The following is a 22,105-nucleotide window of genomic DNA, read 5'->3' on the forward strand; positions in this document are numbered from 1 at the left end:
AGCACTAAAAAATAAAAACCATGTGATATTCTCAATAGTTACAAAAAAAGTATTTGACAAAATTCAGTATCCATTTTCGATAAATGCTAACAAAGCTAGAAATAAATGAAAACTGCCTTAATTTGACAAAAGACATCTACTAAAAGCATACAGCTAATGTCATAGGTATTGATAAAAGATTAAGATCAATTAAGATCAGGAACAAGACCAGGATACCCACCTCCCTTCTATTCCACATTGTACTAGTTTTAGCTGGTGCAATAAAGTTAACCAACCAGCTAGGTAGACAAACAGATATAAGTGGCATCTAGATTAGAAAGGAAGATATAAAGCTATCTTTATTTACAGTTGATGTGTTCTTCTGTGTAGAAAATTTACTGGAATTTATAAAATTATTAGAACTAGTGAATTTAACAACATTGTAGGATACAAAAAATATAGAAAAATTACTTTTCTATATATTACCAATGAACAGTTGTAAATTGAAATTTTAAAAAATATTGAAGATGATCAAGTTTAGAAGATTAACATTACCTAACCTAAAGACTTATAAAGCTATAGTAACCAGGACTGTGGTGTTGTCATTGAGGTAGATAAAAAGAATAGAGAGTCTAGAAACAGACTAATACACTGTGAACAACTGGTTTTGAATAAAGCACAAAGTCAAAGAGAAAAAAGATGATCTGTTTATGAAAAGGTACAATTGGCTATGTATGTACGAAAATATGAACTTCAGTAATACTTTAAGGCATATACATAAATTAACTCAAGATGAATCATAAAACCTAAAACTATAAAATATGTAAAAAAAAAAAAAGGAGGAAACCTTTGTGAATTTAGGCTAGTTAAAAGATTTCTTAAATATTCACCAAAAACATGATCCATAAAACAGCAAATTGATAAATTTGACTTTATCAAAATAAAAAATTTCAACTATTCTTTGAGTATGAAAAGGCAATCACAAACTAGGAAAAAATATTTGAAAATCGTTAGTCTACCTGGCATGGTGGTGCATGCTTGTAATCCCAACAACTCAGGAGACTTGACACAAGTTCAAAACCAGCCTCAGCAACTTAGTGAGGCCTTAAGAAACTTAGTGAGTCTGTGTCTCAAAAAGGACTGGGGATATTAGCTTAGTGGCTAAAATTGCCCCTACATTCAGTCCCCAGTTTAAAAAAAAAAAAAAGAAAAAAAGCCAGAAAACAAACAAAATCATTTATCTGGTGAAGGACTATCTAAAGAGCTTTATAAAGAACTCTTAAAATGGAATAATAAGAAATCTACCCAGTTCTGAAGAGTGGCAAAAGATTTGAACAATTTGCTTCATCATAGGTGTAAATGGGGACTGGGGATATAGCTCAGTTGGTAGAATGTTTGCCTTGCAAGCACGAGGCCCTGGGTTCAATCCCCAGCACCAAAAAAAAAAAAAAAAAAAAAAAAAAAAAAAAAAAAAAGACAATATTGATACACCAAAGGTGTAAATGTCAAATAAATATACATAAATACTTGATGTGATTAGTCATTAGGGAAATGCAAATTAAAACCACAATGACCACCCATGCCTACCAACTGTGCTGGAGATGGTGGCAGCCACAGAGCTGCTGCAGTCAATAGGGCTAAGGGAAATAAAAACTGTGCCAAGGGTGAGTGACAAATTCCAGTTCTTCAAACAAACAATGGTCCAAGCCTAACAGAATTGACTACAATAGTCAAGGAAGCCAACAAAAAAGTATTTGATGGAGAGTACTGCAGAAGAAAAAGCATCAGTTCATCAGTGGGTAGAATACAGGATCTCTCAAGTAGACACTCCAATAATAAGGATAGCCATACTCTGTTGAAGAATCTTAACTTGTATCTTGAGATAAAGTCTACTGTGGGAGTCCCCTCTGCCATGTCCCACGTGGAGGAGAAAAGGGTTAACTGCTGGAGGAGATGTTGGTGGATTTTCTATTACCCCAAAAACTTACCTACTCAATGAACACACAAGAGCCAATACTCTCTTTATGAGTAGGTATGACGGGTCTGGCCTACCAGCTCTGTCCTCTTACAACAACATGGGGTCACCCAACTCTCCTTTATTTATAATAGACAGGTAAGGGTATATAATATACAGGCAAAGGACTGGGAGGAGCTTCTTCTGTGATGGACAGGATAGGGTGGAGTTAGGGAAGCCATTCTCTTAGGAGGGAAATTCCAGAAGGAGACAAGGAACTATTCCCCTGCAGCACCACATGCTTCCCATCATTTCCTAGAAGCCAGTCCTCTGCCTCACATGGCTTAACCTAGTCTAATTCTGCCAGATAAGAATGGCTTCCCACAGTCTACTTTATAGAATATAACTTTACCTTAGCAGATATCTTTTTATACTATGACCTTCATTGCTTTATAGATGACCTCACAGTTCAAGAAAAGAAGTATCTTAATATGTTTCACTGTTTTTATCACATTCATCATTATCCAGGCATCAGGCAACATCTGTCTAGTGTTGTCTTCATCAAGAACTCATGTTATGAGTGGCAAAAATTTTCTCCCACTCTGTAGGCTCTCTCTTCACATTGCTGATAGTATCCTTTGCTGAGAGAAAACTTTTTAGTTTGAATCTATCCCAGTTATTGATTCTTGCTTTTATTTCTTGTGTTGTGGGAGTCCTGTTAAGGAAGTCTGATCCTAAGCCAACATGTTGAAGATTTGGACCTACTTTTTCTTCTATAAGATGCAGGGTCTCTGGTCTGATTCCAAGGTCCTTGATGCATTTTGAACTGAGTTTTGTGTAGGGAGAGATAGGGGTTTAGTTTCATTCTGTTGCATATGGATTTCCAGTTTTCCCAGCACCATTTGTCGAAGAGGCTATCTTTTCTCCATTGCATGTTTTGGCTCCTTTGTCTAGTATGAGAAAACTATTTGGGTTTGTGTCCATGTCCTCTATTCTGTACCATTGATCTACCTGTCTATTTTGGTGCCATTTTTGTTACTATTGCTCTGTAGCATAGTTGAAGTTCTGGTGTTGCGATACTCCCTGCTTCAGTCTTCTTGCTAAGGATTGCTTTAGCTATTCTGGGTTTCCTATTCTTCCAGATGAATTTCATGATTGCTTGCTCTGTTTCTGTGAGGTACATCATAGGGATTTTAATTGGAATTGCATTGAATCTGTATAGCACTTTTGGTAGTATGGCCATTAATTTCCAGAATATATGAAGAACTCAAAAAACTCTACACCAAGAATACAAATAACCCAATCAACTAATGGGCTAAAGAAATGAACAGACACTTCACAGAAGAAGATCTACAAGCAATCAATAGATACATGAAAAAATGTTCAACATCTTTAGTAATAGAGAAATGCAAATCAAAACTACCATCTCACCCCAATTAGAACTGTGATTATCAAGAATACAAGCAACAATAGGTGTTGGAGAGGATGTGGGGAAAAAGGTACACTCATACGTTGCTGGTGGGGATGCAAATTAGTGCAGCCACTCTGGAAAGCAGTGTGGAGATTCCTTAGAAAACTTGAAATGGAACCACCATTTGACCCAGCTATCCCACTCCTTGGCCTATACCCAAAGAACTTAAAATCAGCATACTACAGTGATGCAGCCACATCAGTGTTCATAGCTGCTCAATTCACAATAGCCAGATTGTGGAATCACCTAGATACCCCTCAATTGATGAATGGATAAAGAAACTGTGGTGTGTGTGTGTATATATATATATATATATACACACACACAATGGAATATTACTCAGCCATAAAGAATAATAAAATTATGGCATCTGCAGGCAAATGGATGAAATTGGAGAATATCGTGCTAAGTAAGATAAGCCAATCTCAAAAAAACCAAAGGACGAATGATCTCTCTGATAAGCGGATGATGATACATAATGGGGGGTGGGAGGGAGGCAAGAATGGAGGAAAGAGGGACTGTATAGAGGGGAAAGATGGGCAGGAGGGGTTGGGGGGGAAGGAAAAAATAACAGAATGAATCAAACACCATTACCCTGTGGAAATGTATGATTATACAAATGGTATGCCTCTACTTCATGTACAAACAGAGAAACAAGTTGTACCCCATTTGTTTACAATAAAAAAAAAGAACTCACACTATAAGTTAACTCTGCAATACAGAAGTGTGATTAAAATGTTTTAAATGGAAAGTGTATCCTGGATCACAGTACTAATGTAAATTGATATGCTGTCATTGTTCGTTTGTTGATGTTGGTGTCTGAATGTTTTATTCTTTAGTTGAAGTTTTCAAATTTTTATGTAAAAATTCAATTATTATTAAAAAAAAAAGTTGAAATCAAGTTACAAATTACTTTGGGTTTTTGTTTTTTGGTACCAAGGATTGAACTCAGGGGCACTCAACCACTGAGCCACATCCCCAGCCCTATTTGGTATTTTATTTAGAGACAGGGTCTCACTGAGTTGCTTAGTGCCTTGCTTTTTTTGCTAGCTTTGAACTTTCCATCCTCCTGCCTCAACCTCCTGAGCTTCTGGGATTACAGGCTACACCACCACACCTGGCTAAATTATCTTTTTTTTTTTTTTTTTTTTTGCGGTACTGGGGATCGAACTCAGGGCCTTGTGCTTGCAAGGCAAGCACTCTACCAGCTGAGCTATCTCCCCAGCCCCAATTATCTTGTTTTTAATAGATGGAATTTGCTTTAATAAAAGTTGCAAATCAGTGGCTTAATCTTTTAAAAAAATAGGTAGTACTTTCAGTAGTTGATATATTTGTCTATTTATTAGCCCCTTTTTTATATTTTAAAATTCTCTTATGGATATTTATAGTATTTGTTTATTAAAACTATGATAAATTATACCAAAGATACAGAAAGGGAGGGCAGATGTATTTGTTTTCAAATATTTATATGAGTGAGTGAGTGTGGTTGAAAAACTTTAAAAGAAAACACAATGAAATACTACTGCACATCTATCAGAATAGCTGAAATTTAAAAGACTGGCCATATTAAATGTTGGCAAGGCTGTGGAAACAACTGAAATTGAAATATAAAAATGGTACAACCACTTTGGAAAGCACATTAACTTTTGAAAAAGGTAAATATGCATATGTATGATCCAGCCATTGCACTCTAGGTATTTACTCCCCCAGAGAAGAGGGGAAAAAAAAAAGTATGTATATACAAACGTTCACAGTAACTTTATTTGTAATGGAAACTAGAAGCAACCCAAATCCTATCAACAGGTGGATGAATCAACAAATCGTGATATAGCCATACTATGAAATACTTATTGCTCAGTAATAAAATGACAAAATCATTGATACATATAAAAGTATGAATTAATCTAAAAATAATTAACTGAGTAAAAGAAACCAGAAAATAAAGAAGAACTGCAACATCATTCCCTTCACTGAAAATACAAACCACAGAACCATCAATTGTTGCTTGGAAGTAGAGAGGGACAGGAGAAAGAGATTACAGAGGAACACTAGGAAATATTTGGGGTAATGGATATGTTCCTTATCTTGATTTAACGTTTTTAATCAAATAGCCTGTGCATGTGTTTGAAATTGCATTTCTAAGGTTAATAATTTGAAGTTATTTACCTTTGGTTGATTCATCTTAATAGACTGTAGTTTTGTGGGGTTTTTGTGGCAGGGAGGCGGGTATTGGGGATTGAACAAGGGGCATTTTACCACTCTACACATCGCAAGCCCTTTTTTAATTTTTTATTTTGAGAGAGGATCTCACTAAGTTGCTGAGGTCGGCCTCCAACTTAGAATCCTCCTGCCTCAACCTCCTGAGTCACTGAGATTACAGGTGATGTGCCACTGTGCCTGCATAGACAGTACTATTTTAAAATTCACATGCCGTGTACTTTACTCTTTTAAAATGTACAGTTCAGCAATTTTAGTAACTTCACCAACTTATACACTCATTACTACTAATTCTAGTACTTTTTCATCTTGTACCCATTTGTACTCATTTCTCATTTCTCCATAATTCCTTCACCCTAGGAAACTGCCAATCTCTTTTTTCTGTTTCTGTTGGTTTGCCTATAAATAGGACATTTGATATAAATGAAATCATACAATATGTGATCTTTTGTGACTCTTTTCTACTTAGAATAATATTTTTAAGGTTTATTTATGTTGTAGCATGCATCAGTACTTCATTCTTTCTTATGGCTGTAGAATATTAGATTTTATTGATATCCTGCATTTTGTTTATACAAAATGTCATCAGTTGATGGACATTTGTTTATACTCTATGGCTATTATGAATAATGCTGTTGTGAATATTTTCCATAAGTTTTGTGCAATATGTTTTCAGTTCTCTTGGTTATATAACTAACAGTGAAATTACCAGATCATAGGTAACTGTTTAACTTTTTGAGGAACAGACCTTAATATTTTAAGAAGAGTGACTTGATCATAGTTGGTTCAGAACAAATTCTGCTAATGGGAAGGTATTGTCCATACTGTTTTTCTATATTGCAATCAGAAATATTATCTTTTTACCTCTGTTCAGAGTAACTTTTTTGATTTTTCAAAACAAAAATTGTCAAATAAACCATCTACATAATTCTTTTGGCTGTTTCACTGAAACTCTATAATAGTATTCCCTATTAGTTTTTACTTACATAAGTTGTGTCCTGAATACCCAGTTTTGTTGATGAACTGTTTTTTTTCTCTTATGTTTGTCTATGTCTGCTCAGAGACAAATGAACTAAAGCTGTCCTTTTTTTGATCTGAAGCTATTCTTATCCTTAGCATTGATTTGATATAAATTTGTGAGATGTATTCTTTTATCCTGTGTTCTATGGTCAGGGTGCACTATTATTTGGGGATAAAAAAGATCACAAATACATTGACTGTTACTATTAGTTTGTACTAATTTGCAGTTTCCAAATAGACTGCAAATGCCTCAGGCTGATGTTGAAACTGCTTCTAAGATTGGGTCTTTAAAATCTTTTCATATTATGAGGTGTGATGTCAACTTACAGTCATCCAAAAAACGTAGTTATCAAAGCAGATTATTCAAAGTATGAACTTGTTGCTTAGCTCTTCTTCTAGTCAAAATTTAAATTTTAAAGTTGTTTCTTAGTTATAATGAAAATAATGGCTATGTTGAGAATTTTTTTTTTTTTCCTGTAAGCAAGTGTGGAACTTTATTTATTTGGATAGATTTCTTCCTGTAGTTTACCTTAGTGGGTTAGAATGTGAAGGAGTCCATTCATACTTTTTCACTTGTGGATGGCAAATATAGTTGGGTATTTAATGTCACATTTACTTTGGATTTTGGATTAAGAACTTTACATTCTAGACCACTTTTCATTCAAGAAACAAGTGATCTATTACAGATTGAGACTCACTAGGAAAGAAAGGGAAATAAGTCTGGCGTAAATAGTACAATGGCAGTTAAAATGAAAAGGTGCTTTACCTCATAGTATTTAGAGAAATTGTATTCATGTTTTTACTATGTAAAAAAATTTCAGATTGTGTATTAGCATTTTAAAAACATTTTACCAATGTTGGCCAGAATACTGCAGAATGTAAGCTGTTGTACTCTGGTAGGAGTATAAATGAGTATAGATGTTTGGAGGGTAGTTTAGTACTGCCTAGCAAAATGCTTATGCCCAATAATTCTATTTTTGTGCCACAGGATGCTAATATGAAAGAGAAGGAATGCTTTCCAGCACATTTTATGAGACCCTTATAACCTGGTACCAAAGCCAGACAAGGGCGGTATTCTGAAGGAATAGATGTAGAAATTCACTCAAAAGAGCAAATGTAGAATCCAGTAATGTATCATAAACCAAATTGAGAATTCAAGATTGTATTAATTGAAAAACTGTTAATATAATTTTACAGATAAAAATGAAAAACCATAATTATCTAAATAGATACAGAAAAAGTATTTGATTAAATTCATTGTTCATTCATGCTAAACATTCTTAATAAACTAGGATTAGGAGGAAACTTGTTTTTATCTGATAAAGGGGTATTTACAAAACATAATAGTAGTACAAAACATAGTATTTGATGATCAGGCCTATTCTCTTTAAAATCAGGAACAAGGTGCCTGCTATCATTGTTTCCTTTCAATATTGAATTGCAATTACATAAGAAGAAATGAAAACATAAGGGTTGGGAAGGAAACAAATTATTGTTTTTCTTAGATGATATGATTATGTATGTTTTTTGGGTGTTCTGCGTAGGCAAATTATTAGAATTATTAGGAGTTCAACAAATTTTCTGTAAATTAAAGTCAGTACAAAAACCAGTTGCATTTTCCTTAATAGCAATTAACTGTTAAAACACCAAATTAAAAAAAAAAGAATCAAAGTAATATTATCTAGCAGCAAGACCTTTATGGAGAAGGGTACAAAAATGTTGAAAGATATAACTATTAAAAGAAGTCCTGAATAAATTGGGGTTGAGTGGAGCTTGGATGGGAAGACTTGATATTATAAAAATGTTCATTGCCTTCAAAATAATCTATAACAGTGCCTCACAAATTTTAATGTGCACATGAATCAATTTATGATGCAGATACACTGGGTGGAGTCTGAGATTCTGCTTTCCTAATAAGTTCCCAGATGATGTTAATGATGTTTGTTAACAGGATATATATATTCATTGCATTAAAAGTAAATGTCCCGGGGCTGGGGATATAGCTCAGTTGGTAGAGTGCTTGCCTCGCAAGCACAAGGCCCTGGGTTCAAATCCCCAGCACCACACACACATAAAAAAGTAAATGTTCCAATAGAGTTTGCATGGGGAGCTTACCAGGCTAATTTAAAATAAATATGAAAGTTGAAAAATGATAGATGGTCTTGAAAATTATATGGTGGAGAGAATTGATCTGTAAGATACTAAAATTTATTATAAGGCTTATAATAATTAAGACTATGGTACCTCTGCAGATCAATGGGCCCTATTAAAAGACCGCAAAACAGAACCAGGTACATATACAAATTTGATATGATAGATGTGGCACTGCAGATCAGCAAAGAAAGGATGAATTATTTGATAAAAGGTGTTGAGATAATTAATTATATTTGAAACAAATTAAATTGGATCCTTATATCTTATAAAAAATTAGTAGACTGAAGACTTAGGTATTTATGACAAGTCTTTAAAACTTACTTGAAGAACATATAGTACAGTTTTTTTTTTGTTGTTTGTTTCTGTGTGATGCTGGGGATCAAACCAAGGGCACTGTGTACACTAGGCAAGCGCTCTACTACTGAGGTACATCCCCAGCCCTCTGGAGGAAGATTTTTAATGACTTTGCGCTGGGGAAGGATTCTTTAAATCTTCAGAGCACAAATCATGAGGGATTTGTACTACATTAAAATTAAACTTTGGGAGCTTCCAGGAAAAAAAAGAAATCACAATTGGGAGAATTGCACATATGTAGCTAACAAAAGATCAGTATCCAGAATATATAAAGAACTGCTACACGTCAATTGGAAAATCCATTAAATAGAAAAGTGAACAAAGGACATGAACGATATGAAATATGATTGACTGATGAATGTACAAAAAGATATTTAGCCTTATTAGTATCAGAGAACGCGAAGTAAAGGCACAGTGAAAGATGATGTCCGTGAAAATGGCAAAGTGGGGACCTTCTGGGGGTCCTTCCTTAGCAAAAACAACAAAAAACCTATCAGAATCAAGTTTATCAGAACTCTGGAAAACAGAGAGTTACCACAACCAGTTAAACACTTAACTGAAAGCTAACTAAAAGATTTAAAAAACTATGAAGAACTCTAAATCTGGCAAAACTGCCCTTCAGGAATGAAGAACTCATCAAGATATATGCAGATAAACAGTAGCTGATAGGATTCATTAATAATAGACTTACTGTATAGGAAGTGTTAAAGGTAATCTTTAAGGCTTCCACAACCTTTTAAATTTACTAGCTGGTTTAGGGCCAAAGAGTATGCATTTTAGCTGGGCACAGTCGCACATGCCTGTAATCCCAGCAGCTTGGAAGGCTGAGGCAGGAGGATGGAAAGTTCAAAGCCAGCCTCAGCAAAAGTGAGGCGCTAAACAACTCAATGTCTCTAAATAAAATACAAAATAAGGCTGGAGATGTGGCTTAGTGGTTGAGTGCCCCTGAGTTCAATCCCTGGTACCCCCCAAAACCTCCCACAAAAACAGGCATTTAAAATAAACTCTCCTATTGGTCTTACATATCAAATCCAAACATTTCACCAGATTGTTAAAAACTAGAGGAAGAAAATCAAAGCCCCAAACCAAAAACAACTGTACTACGACATCAAGTGCTTGTCAGAATATTGCACAATAGAAACCTAAAAAGGAAGGAAATTATCTTTGAAAATCAAGAAACAAATTGTATACTGGAAAATTAAAAAAAAAAAATAACATTGTAAAACCTATCAGACTCCATAACTTCCGAGAGTTGATGTAGCAAATTATTAAATGGTAGACAGAGAATGGAGTAGGATCTGTAATCATCTCAGCTTAATGTGCTACTGGGTTGCTAACCCTTTCTCTGAGTTAGGAACCTGTTATTAATGAGAGAGTCTCTGGAAGACAAAGTTTAGAATAGAGAGGTTCTGAGGAATTTAAGACCTGACGTCATGCGCTGAGGAGTTTTCTGTCCTTGTTATTTATTATATTTACACTAAATAATAAGTTCTTCCATTTAACTTAAAACTAACTAACTTACTTCCTTTATACTGGAGATTTAACCCAGGAGTGCTTTACCACTGAGCTACATCCCCAGTCCTTTTTGTTTATTTTGAGACAGTGTCTCATTAAGTTGCTTAGGGCCTTGCTAAGTTGCTGAGACTGGCCTTGAACTTGTGTGTGATCCTCCTGTCTTTAGCCTCTTGAGCCTCTGGGATTACAGGCATGTGCCACTGCACATGACTTAATTTAAAACTTTAAAACAAAGAAATGGATTAGTATGTCCAGTGTTACATACTTTGTGGATGGAGTACAGTAAGTAGTATTCTGTAGATCTTTTGAGATATCTGGTGTACAGATAGATAAAGCTTTAATTATTTTAAGGTGATTTTTCCCCCTATTTATCCTTTGCTTAGTGATTGTTCCACCAAACCTAATAACCCCTCCAAATCCCTTTTATTGATAAAAATGTGTACCACAGAATGCACTTATTAGACATTCTTGCACTGCTTTGGTGCAGTTTTGACATAACCCCTCTCTGATGCAGGTGTCAAGTCAAGAGAAGTTTTTTATGGACATTTTTCATTTTGTGGTGATGCTGCCTCCCCCCCCCCCAAGTGTATAAGTACATTCATTTTATTTAAATCTTTGAATGTGGATATCATTTATGACAAAATGCAGGTTATAATGTTGATATAAATGGTTGATTATGCTTAGGAAAGAAGTCTAGGATACTTTCAGTTGTATTTATATTTCTGAAGGGGAAACTAGTCAGAGGGATATGGATGGATATGAGTGAGGCCACCCATTGACTTACTTGTTTCTTCATGAATAAAATAAATTTTTTCAATTTTTAGGGTTTTGTGCCCTTATGTGTGCCCCTTAAAGAACTCTCGTTTCTCTTCCCTGAAACCCAAGAAACATATTTCAATATTTAGGAGTTGCTGAATTTCAAAGTTTTAAAAGTTATTCTTCTCTGTTTTTGTTATTTCTTCCCTTTTCCTAATGTGATTTATTTTTGGTTTTTACTAGCTCTGGGACCATTTGGATCACACGATGTTTTTCCAAGATTTTAGACCATTTCTAAGTAGCAATCCACTGGACCAAGGTAATAGAGCCAATGAGAGGAGTCACCAAACTCACACTGATTTCTGGGGACCAAGCAGGCCTCCACGGCTGCCAATGACTCGGAGATACAGGTCTCAAGGAAGTACTCGTCCTGACAGATCTCCAGCTATTGAAGGGTGAGTAGTTGTTTTTAAGTTCTCTTTAAGGGTAGTCTCAATGAAGGACATACTGGCATAATCTGATCTTTACTATCTTTGTGCATAAAACGATGAAAATAAAGCTAAGTTTAATGTATTTAGCTAGTATCAGTTAATGAAGGGCAATAAACTTCAGGGTGAAAAAACTAAAATTATAGGTCTATTAATATTTCAGGTACATATATAGATGATATATTTATCAAAATTTCAGAAGACACTAACAGGCACATCAAATATATTGGATAACATTAGGATTCAAAGATCTGTACTAGAGGTCAACAAATTAAAACAATGGACTTCATATGAAATTTAATAGGAATAAATGTAAGGTCTTATGACTGAAATAACATGCAGCAAATGTCTATTGAGTGCCTTATGTATGGGACACTGTACTAGGCACTGGGGAAAGAGTGGAGAGAAAACAGATCGTGTTCTTGATTGCATGGACACTATTTAGAAGTAGAATAATAAACATTAATTTTTCAAAAAATTTTTACTTCTTGAAGTTGTCAGTGGGCTTTTTATATGTGGTGCTGAGAATTGAACCCAGTGCCTCACACATGCTAGGCAAGTGCTCTATCACTGAGCCACAACCCAAGCCCTAAACATTAATTTTAAGCGTTTCCTTTGTGCCCAGGGCTGTGCTTCATGCTTTATCTGCTTTATCTCATTTAATCTGTATAAAGTAATAAGTGCTGTTGCTGTTTTCATTTTATATAAGAAAAAATTTAAGACTTAGAGAAATAAAGTAACAGCCAGTGGTGAATCCAAGGACTTGAACCTAGGGTTGTGTGGTCTAGCAATATGCTAACACAGTAGCCACTAGCCACACATGGTTATGTCAATTTAAATTTAAATTTATGGAGAGTTAATAAAATTAAAAATTCCCCATTCCTATTAGTCACACTTAAAGGACTCAGTGGTCACATATAGCTCTAGTAGTTACCTATTTGATAACACCATTTACAAAACATTTCCATCATTTCAGAAAGACCCATTGGACAGTGCTGTTCTAGAACCTACAACCCTTCCCCTTTTCCACCTTCTAGACTGTATTATTAACATTTTACTGCACTTGCTTTATCACATATCTCTCCAACTGTTATGTTTTGTGCATTTCATTTAGATGCAGATTCTTTCTTAGAACAAGTACAGATATAGGAAATCTGATTTATGGGATTGGGTAGGACAAGCATCTGTGAATCTTAGACTATTTGAATAGCTTATGGTACCTAGTGGTAAATCTATGCTAGTTAAACTGCTTATAAATTGTGTTTCTTTCTGTGCCTATTTGTATCCACATTGTTGGACCTCTCAACTAAAATTCATCTAAACTCATACATGCTTTTTTTTCCTCTCCCACCCACTAAACCACCAAGTTTTGATCAGTGCTGTGGTCCACTTCTTGTTGCTCCTCTGGTAGTGGATGCTTAAGCCCTGCTGGAAGAGAATCAAATGTGTTCACTGATACCCCTGCAGATAGGAAGGCGTATTTAATCTCCATTAGACTTGCCATGCTTTTGATTAGTCTTTTGTTTTGCATTACCTCAGCAGACATTTTTAAATGTCACCAAATTTCACTATCTAGATTTCCTATCCAATAGCTAATTTTCAGGAACTGACTTATCTTCTCTAGTTTGAAAATTGGGGCCTTATGCATGAACTCCTCAAATCTCTGTGTCCAGCTTCTCTATGTCAACATTCATTTCTCCCTCAGTCTCCTGAGATGAGGCATCCTTTCTTTTTTTTTTAAGGCAAGCCCATCAGCCCATGTCCCTGACCTGTTCCTTACCTATTTCTTCTGCGATTTTCTTTCATCCTTTTTTCTTTTCCTGCTTACTTTTCCCCTTTTATGCTCCTTGACTTCCCTTTTTAATCTTGAGTTTTGTGATTTTTCAAACCTGGCCTTGCATTAATGTCACTGAGGATATTTTTTTAAAATACTGATACAGGGTCCCATCTCCATGAACTCTTGGGTGAGGTCCAGGCATTTATAATTTTTAAAAGTTCCTGAGATTATTCTTATTACAGCCAGGGTTGAGAATTACTACTATAGTTGCTGCCCAGTCTCTGCCCTTTCCAATAAAATTTCTTAAGAGACATCGACATTTACTTTGTATACTTTTTCATCTCCCATTATTCCTTTACCTGTTATAGTCTGGCCCTCCTTTCACTAAAGTCCTTGTTACTTTTTAATTGGCAGACCCAGCAGATAATTTAAAACCTTTATCTAGTTCACTGAATTCAACTTTTTTGGTCTTTTTCTTCCCCCTTGAAATTCTGTATTGCTCTGACTTCTCTGATAGTGCATTTTCTTTTTTCTTTTTCTTTCTTTTTTTTTTTTTTTTTTTTTTTTTGCGGTGCTGGGGATCGAACCCAGGGACTTGTGCTTGCAACACAAGCACTCTACCGACTGAGCTATCTCCCCAGCCCGTACGTTTTCTTGATTTACCTCTTTGTTGACTTTTCTTATTATTGTTATTATTATTATTAATGGTGCTGAGGAGTAAATCCAGGACATTGTGCATGCTAAGTATGTGCTCTACCACTGAGCTACACTCCCAGCCCTGACTCTTATTGTGAGTGCTTTAAAGTATTGGTTTTCCTTTATTCTGCTTTTCCTCTTAATTTCTCAACTTTAGGACTGTTGACATTTTGAATGGGATAATCCTTGTGGGGCTCTCCCGTGTATTGTTTTAGGATATTTAGCAGTATCCCTGGCTCCCTCTTGTATAATCTTAATAACTCCCCACCTTCTGTTCCAGTTACGACAACAGAAACCTCCCCTGAGGATAAAATCACTGTTATATAAGCTATCTGTGGTCATTCTCAAGTCCTCTCATAGTTCTCATAGTTACCTATATACTAAAGACTCTCAGATTCATGGTGGTACCATTGTTAAATCTAGTTCCATATTACTATTGCAGAAATTTCCACCTAAATTTTAAAATCTGTATCACTTCCTTGTTTAAAAATGGTTATGGGGCCATAACTTCATATATAGGGCCCTCTATGTTTTGGGATCCTCCCAACCTCTACAACCTTGTTTCCTGTCTCCTGTTTTTCTTTTATTCTACCAGTACCAGACTTAGGTGTTTTTGTTTGTTTGTTTGTTTTACATGTACCATACTGTTTAGTGCTTTTTCACCTTTGCTTAATCTGTTTTCTCAGCTAGAAATACCTCTGTTGCTTTCTTAACCCTATTAAATCAGTTGTCCAATGATTCTAGGAAAACCTCCTCTTACTCTCCAGGACTGAATCAAATACCTTTCCTTTGTATTCCCCAAAGTACTTTATGTATTTCTGTACCATAATTCTAACTATTCAAGTTGAAGCTGCTTACTAGCTACCTACCATTCATTTAGCACATTATTCTGAACATTCTCTTAGCTCATTTAACGTTCCCAACAAACCTGTGAGGTAGGTACTGTTGAGGAAATTGAGATTTCTGCTTTATTAGAGCCTGTATTAGTTATCTGTTTTGCATAACAATAGATGTTACTATAAACCGTATGATTTAAAACAATAACAATTGTATATTATCTCATTTTCTTTGGGCTTAGGAATTCAGACATGATATGAGAGATGTTTTGTCTCTGCTGTCTGATATCTGAGAGACTTATAGGCTAGAGGCTAGAATCATTTGCACAGTTATTTGCTCATGTGTCTAATTGTTAATACTAATTGGTGACTAGGGGGTTTGTTTTATGCTGTCCCCTGGTTTACTAGTTAGCTTTCTGCTGCTGTAACAAATACCTGAGATAAATCAACTTCAAATGAGGAAAGGTTTATTTTTGCTTCATGGTGTCAGAGATTTTAGTCCATGGTTGATTAACCTCGCTACTTTGGACCCGTGGCGGGATCTCATGGTATGAATATGCAGCAGAGGTGGCCTGTTTACCTCATGGTAACAGCAAAGCAAAGAAAGAAAGATAGGAAGGAGCCAGGGTTCCAACATCCCTTTCAAGAGCAAGTTCCAATGACCTAACTGTCTTTTACTAGGTTCCACCTCTTAAAGTTTTACCACGTTCTAGTAGCACCAACCTGAGGACCAAGCCTTTTAGCACATGGGCCTTTGGGGGATATTCCAGTTCCAAACTACAGTAGCTGATAAGTGTTAATTTTTAAGGATCCTTGCTAGATAACCCACTCCCTTAGGATGGCCATTAATTTGGATTTGTCTTATTGTTTCTTCATTCAGATTAAATATGTGGGCAAGAATATCAGATAGACTGAATATGGTAGTGAATCCTTTTAATCCCAGCAACAATACAGTGGTGGTGTATTCTCAGTAAATCCCAACAGAGGGCACAAGATGTCAGAAGTCTCCCCTCCCCTTATAAAGATATCTTTTCTCCTTTATAATTAATACATTATCTAGGGTTCTCTAATAGTTTTTCATCTAATACTTTTAGTCTCCATTTCCTGAATTATTACTATAATAGCTGTGAAATAACTTTACATTTGTTTCTGTTTCAGTTACATTTATTTCCACTTCTATAATTTCTTCCCCAGATTTATATTTTTTTTGTTTTTGTTTTTTTGTAAGAAGAGCTTTCTCTTCTCGCTGATCTACTTTATTTATTTTAGTATGAATTCATAGCTTTTTAAAAATAATTATTTGTTTTTTTCTTTGTCGTTTAAAAAATATTTTTAGTTATAGATGGACACAATACCTTTATTTTCTTTATTTAGTTTTTTTATGTGGTGCTGGGGATCAAACCTGGTGCCTCATGCATGCCAGGCAAGCACTATACCACTGAGCCACAACTCCAGCCCTCATTATTTGTTTTGTTGCTCAAATAATCCCAATTTGGCCAGAGTAATTGTTATCTAAACATTTTAGACAATAGTCCTTGTTCATAGCCCTTAAATTAGTAAGAGAGTCAGACTGTCCAAGTAAGGTGATCAGGTCGTCTTTCTTTATTAGCTAATAATTTATTAGCTGATAACAAATGAAATTTCTGTTATCAGATAGGGTTCCTTTTGTGGGCAAAAAATATTTTCAAAAAGATCCTTTTTAGTTGCCAAAGGAGAATGGGGAGAATTTCTTCTTTGTCTTTTCTTACTGTATGAATGTTAAAAATGCAATATAGTATGAATGTTCTTAGACAGCCTTATATCCTTTTTGTAATCAAAGAGAAAAGGAGAAAGTAACTAACATTTCTGAAATGCTTAGAATTTTTTAGACTACATATACTCTTCTCACAATGCTCTTAAGCTGATCTAGGTACAACTAAAGTAGATAAAGATCGAATTGTAAAATCTTTTGCACAAAAATGTCTTATCAGCCAGGTGCAGTGGTACATGCCTGTTATCCCAGTGGTTCAGGAGGCTGAGGCAGAAGGATCACAAGTTCAAGGCCAATCTCAGCAATTTACTGAGGCTCTAAGCAACTTAGCAAGACTCTGTTTTAAAATTTAAAAATAAAAAGGGCCAGGGATGTGGCTCAGTGATTAAGTATCCCTGGATTCACTACCTGGTACCCCCCCAAAAAAATTCTTATTAGACTAATAAAGTACCAATGTGAACATATTAGCTTGAATCATCTTTCTTGGTTGTTTTCCCTCTTTTATTCTATAGGAAATAATAGTTTACTGTACTATTACATTGTTCCTTTGATTAATAGCAGAGTAGGAGAAAGACTTAAACTGCCTGTTTTTAGATGCCTTTTATGGATAATCACATTACCTTAGTAACATGCAAATAACATAACGTGATTTAACGGTGCCATAAAAAAAGTTTTTTTTGAGTTTTTTACTTTTTGTCTTTTGTTTGCTTTTGTGGTACTAGAGATTGAATCCAGAGGTGCTTTTACCACTGAGCTCCATCCCCACCCCTTTTTAGTTTTTATTTTGAGACAGAGTCTTGCTGTTGTCCAGGCTGACCTTGAACTTGGAATCCTCTTGCCTCAGCCTCCCGAGTCACTGGGCTTACAGGTGGGGGCCACCACATCTGGCTCTTAAAAAGATTATTTTTTTTCTTACCCAAAACAGGTTAGTTTAGTGTCTCAACCGTATCAGTTAGATCTCTCTAATTCTCTTAGTCAGTCCCTCACGCTTTTTGCCTTCAGACCTTAGACAGGAAGAAAGGGTAATATCATCTACTGATACCATTTTTTTTTTAAGGAAAGGATGAACTTTTCTACTGCCCCATTTATACTCCCTACCAAAATGCCACTCATTGGGCTCCCTGCCCCCATCCATAGGAAAGCTTAGAGATCATGTATTAGCTTTTCTATCTTTTATAATAGGAAGTGGCAAGGGAAAGGGGTATTGAGAGTGGATTTAGGGTCAGCCAGCCACAATATCTGCCAATTAGCTCTTTTATTAGCTACTTGCATGGTAATGCAGGAAAATAACAAATTGGAGCCCTTTGTCTCAGCAACTTAGCAAGATGCTATCAAAATACAAATAAAAAGGATCTAGGATATATCTTAGTGGTAAAGTGCCACTCAGCCCTCAAAACGAAAAAAAAAAAAATGCTGTTTCAGATTAATTGTACTAGAGAATTAAATTTTATTTCATTTTAAACAATGTTTTAGCAATCTTTGAAGTTCCTTTATTTTACTATTGCTTATAAAATACATTAACTATGCTGGTCGTGGTGGCACACACCTGCCATCCCAGTGGCTGGGGAGGCTGAGACAGGAGAGCTGTGAGTTCAAAGCCAGCCTCAGCAAAAGTGAGGCTCACTAAGCAACTCAATGAGACCTTGTCTCTAAATAAAATACAAAATAGGACTGGGGATATGGCTCTCTGGTCAAATGCCCCCGAGTTCAATCCCTGGTAACCCCACCCCCCCAAAAAAAATTAACTATGGACATTCCCCATTTTGTGGGTGTCATCAGCTAAGAGGTTTTGACTTTCTAACTTAGTTTTTTCCCTACATTTCAATCACTTAATTTCTTAATGAATTTTATTGTGTTTTGTCATTATTATTATCATTTAATGTTTCTCTTTAAAGAGTCACCTGTTTATTTTTTAACAGTAGAAATCAGCTTTATTTAATTTTACAGTGCTAGGAATCTGGACAGTTACATTCAAGATACAGAATATTTCATCATAAAACTACCCTATTTACCTAATGCCTTCCCCACCCCAGACTGTTCTTATAGTTTTGCTTGCCCCAAGTACTCTATCAAAGAAATCAAATTTGTAGCTTTTGAGTTTGATTTTTGTTCATTAGCATAATATATTTTGAGATTCATCTATGTTGTTGCCTGTATCAGTAGTTCATTCTTTTTACTGAGAAATAGTTTTCATGGTATAGATTGTTGTATTATAATTTGCTCATCTATTCAATGAATAGACATTTGGCTGTCTCTACTTTTTAGTGACTATGAATAAAACTAATGAAAATATTTACATACAGGGTTTTGTGTGAGTCTATGTCATCATTTCTCTTGTGTAACTGCATAGAAGTAAGAATGCTGAATTATATGGTAGGTAGGTATTTACCTTACAATAAACTGCCAACTGTCCTTTTTTGCATTCTTGCCAGCTGTACATGAGAGTTCCAGTAAACCCACATCCTTGCCAGTTTTCAGTTTGATGTTTTCAATTTAAAGCCATTCCATTCTCACTGTGATTTTAACTTTAATGTCCTTAATGACCAATGATGCTGAATATCTTTTCATTTGTTTGTCTGTATGACTTCATTGGTGAATGTTAGTTTAAATCTTTCGCCCACATGTTGCTGGATGTTTTCATTGCTTATTCTCTTATTATTAAATAGTGAAAGTCTGTCATATAGTCTGTCTAGATACTGAATTTTTTTTTTGTGTGTGTGTACTGGGGATTCAACCCAGGGGCAGCTAACCACTGAGTCACATCCCCAGACTTTTTTATATTTTATTTTGAGTCAGGGTCTTGCTGAGTTGCTTAGGGCCTTGCTAAGTTGCTGAGGCTAGCTTTGAACTTGAGATCCTCCTGCCTCAGCCTCCTGAGCCACTGGGATTACAGGTGTGGCATGCACCACTGTGCCTGGCAGTTAAAGTATATTTTAATGTTCAAAAATATGACTATGATCTGTTTCACAACAATTGGACTTTTTTTTGTTTTTTCCTACTGGGGATTGAACCCAGGAGCACTTAACTGCTGAGTTACTCAGGGCCTTCCTAAGTTGCTGAGGCCAGCTTTGAACTCCTGAGCTGCTGGAATATTCTTAGTACTACTGTACTATTCACATAAAATGAATATAAAAATGGCTAAGATGATAGATTTTACATTATAGGTTTTTACCCCAATTAAAAAAAATACGATTTCTGAATTTCATTGTAGGAGTCGGTGATGTGTACTTTTCCAGAAAATCATCCAAGAAGCCATCTGCTTTATATTCCTTTCTACAACAAAGACAAATATCTCCAACTCTAAAAAGACCAGAGAACTTGTCCCAGGGCCATTCAACATGAGTGACTCTTGTAGGTCCTGAGGATGATGAGGCACTTGGAAAATTCTTGGTGAAAGGCATGATGGGATCCTAGAGATTATTACTAGAAGGCACTATGGGATATCTAAGATCGTTAGTATATGATAGCCAAGATTCTTGGTGTAAAGCACTGTGAGATATTCAAATGTCCATGAAATCCAATCCTTTCCTTTCAAGGAGTTCATTTCACTGCCATTTCTTTGTTCTTGGCTAGCTACTTTGTGTAATGATCATCTGAGGCCGAGTTGTTTTTCCTTTGTAACCCTTTGACTTTGAGGATACGGAATCTTTTATCAACTCAGGTATCCCAAAGGGAAAGCTGCAGAGTCCCTTTTTAGCAGTCCAGGAGTTGTCATTTCCAGTCTGTGTATCTCACATCAAACACCGGAAGTTAGGAATGAAAAAGCATGGCTGGGAATTTCTGCCTAAGTTTCATTTTTCAAGACAAAACTAAAGTGTCAAGGAGTGGGAAGACTGGGGGCAAGGGATAATTTTCCTGAGAGACAGCATTTCTTTCAGTGTTTATTACAAGAAAGAAAAAGAAAAGGCTGTGTGAGTCTATGTCATCATTTCTCTTGTGTAACTGCATAGAAATAAGAATGCTTTTTTTTCCCCCCCTGGTACTGGGGATTGAACCCAGAAGCCCTTAACCATTGGGCCACATCTCCAGACTTTTTAAATGTTTTATTTAGAAACAGGACCTTGTTGAGTTGTTGAGGCTGCCTTTGAATTTGTGATCCTCCTGCTTCAACCTCCTAAGCTGCTGGGATTATAGGCATGTGCCACTGTGCCTGGCTTTACTATCTTTTGTAGCATATTAATTATAGTTAATTTAAAGCCCCTTTTTTGGGTAACTCCAATATCTAAATCATCTCTGGATCTATTTCTCTTATTTATCTTTTATTCCTGGTTTTTGGTCATTGAGCCTGTAATTTGGTGGGCTTATTAATTTTTGGTTAAATGTAAATAGTTTTGTATAAAACTTGTAGAAGCTTTAGGCAGTGTTTTCTCTCTAGAGAGAGTTCAGGTTTTTTTGCTAGTCATAAAGCACAGTGGAAGATTATTTTGATTCTATCAGGAACTGTACCAAGATAAGACTTAGTGATAGCCCTGATACAGATAGTCTACTTAGGGTTCACCCTTAGCTTTCAAAAGTTTCAGTTTAGGGGCTGGAGATATAGCTCAGTTGGTAGAGTGCTTGCTTACTTTGCATGCACAAGGCCCTGGGTTCAATCCCCAGCACCAAAAAAACAAAACAAAACAAAACAACAAAAGTTTCAGTTTAGATTTTAATATATTTTGTGAACCCTTCCTCCAGGGGATCAAAACCCTAATCTTGGTCACATGAGAGTACTGTAACATTTTATTCTAATAAATAAAGACTTCCATCATTTGCTGCCCTTTGTAGCCTCAAGATTTGGGAGCTGATCTAAAAGGAAAATTGCTATGTGCCTCCTGGGTCTTTGCAAAAGATCTGAATTTGCTTTCCCCCCCATAGTGATCCTTCACTGAAACTTTGCACAGAATTTTCAGCCTTATGCTCTTTGCCTAGCATCAGTAAAATCAGTTACAGAAGCTGACTCCTTCTCCTAAGATTATTCCCTCTCTACAGTCTTAACCACTCTATTTTTCATTGCCTTAATAGTTCTTCTTTGTTTTCAAACATTCTATCTGAATTTTCTAAGTTGTACAAGGTATTAATGCTGGTCTGCCACTAACTGCTTTATTTTACCTAAGAGTAAATGTCTGTGGAAGCATTTCAGTAGGATAAAATTCTTT

General features: G+C 35.6%; 1 protein-coding gene across 2 annotated transcripts in view; it reads left to right on the top strand.

Moving 5' to 3' along the window:
* Rnf115 (ring finger protein 115) overlaps positions 1-22,105 on the top strand; it is a 97,499-nt gene that overhangs the window by 41,584 nt on the left and 33,810 nt on the right. For both annotated transcript variants that reach the window (XM_047543494.1, XM_047543503.1), the window contains one exon: positions 11,664-11,875. In XM_047543494.1, the coding sequence (XP_047399450.1) occupies positions 11,664-11,875 (212 nt within the window). The remainder of the gene's footprint in view (positions 1-11,663; positions 11,876-22,105) is intronic.

Source organism: Sciurus carolinensis, chromosome 1, assembly GCF_902686445.1.
Source record: "Sciurus carolinensis chromosome 1, mSciCar1.2, whole genome shotgun sequence".
NCBI classification, from domain to species: domain Eukaryota; kingdom Metazoa; phylum Chordata; class Mammalia; order Rodentia; family Sciuridae; genus Sciurus; species Sciurus carolinensis.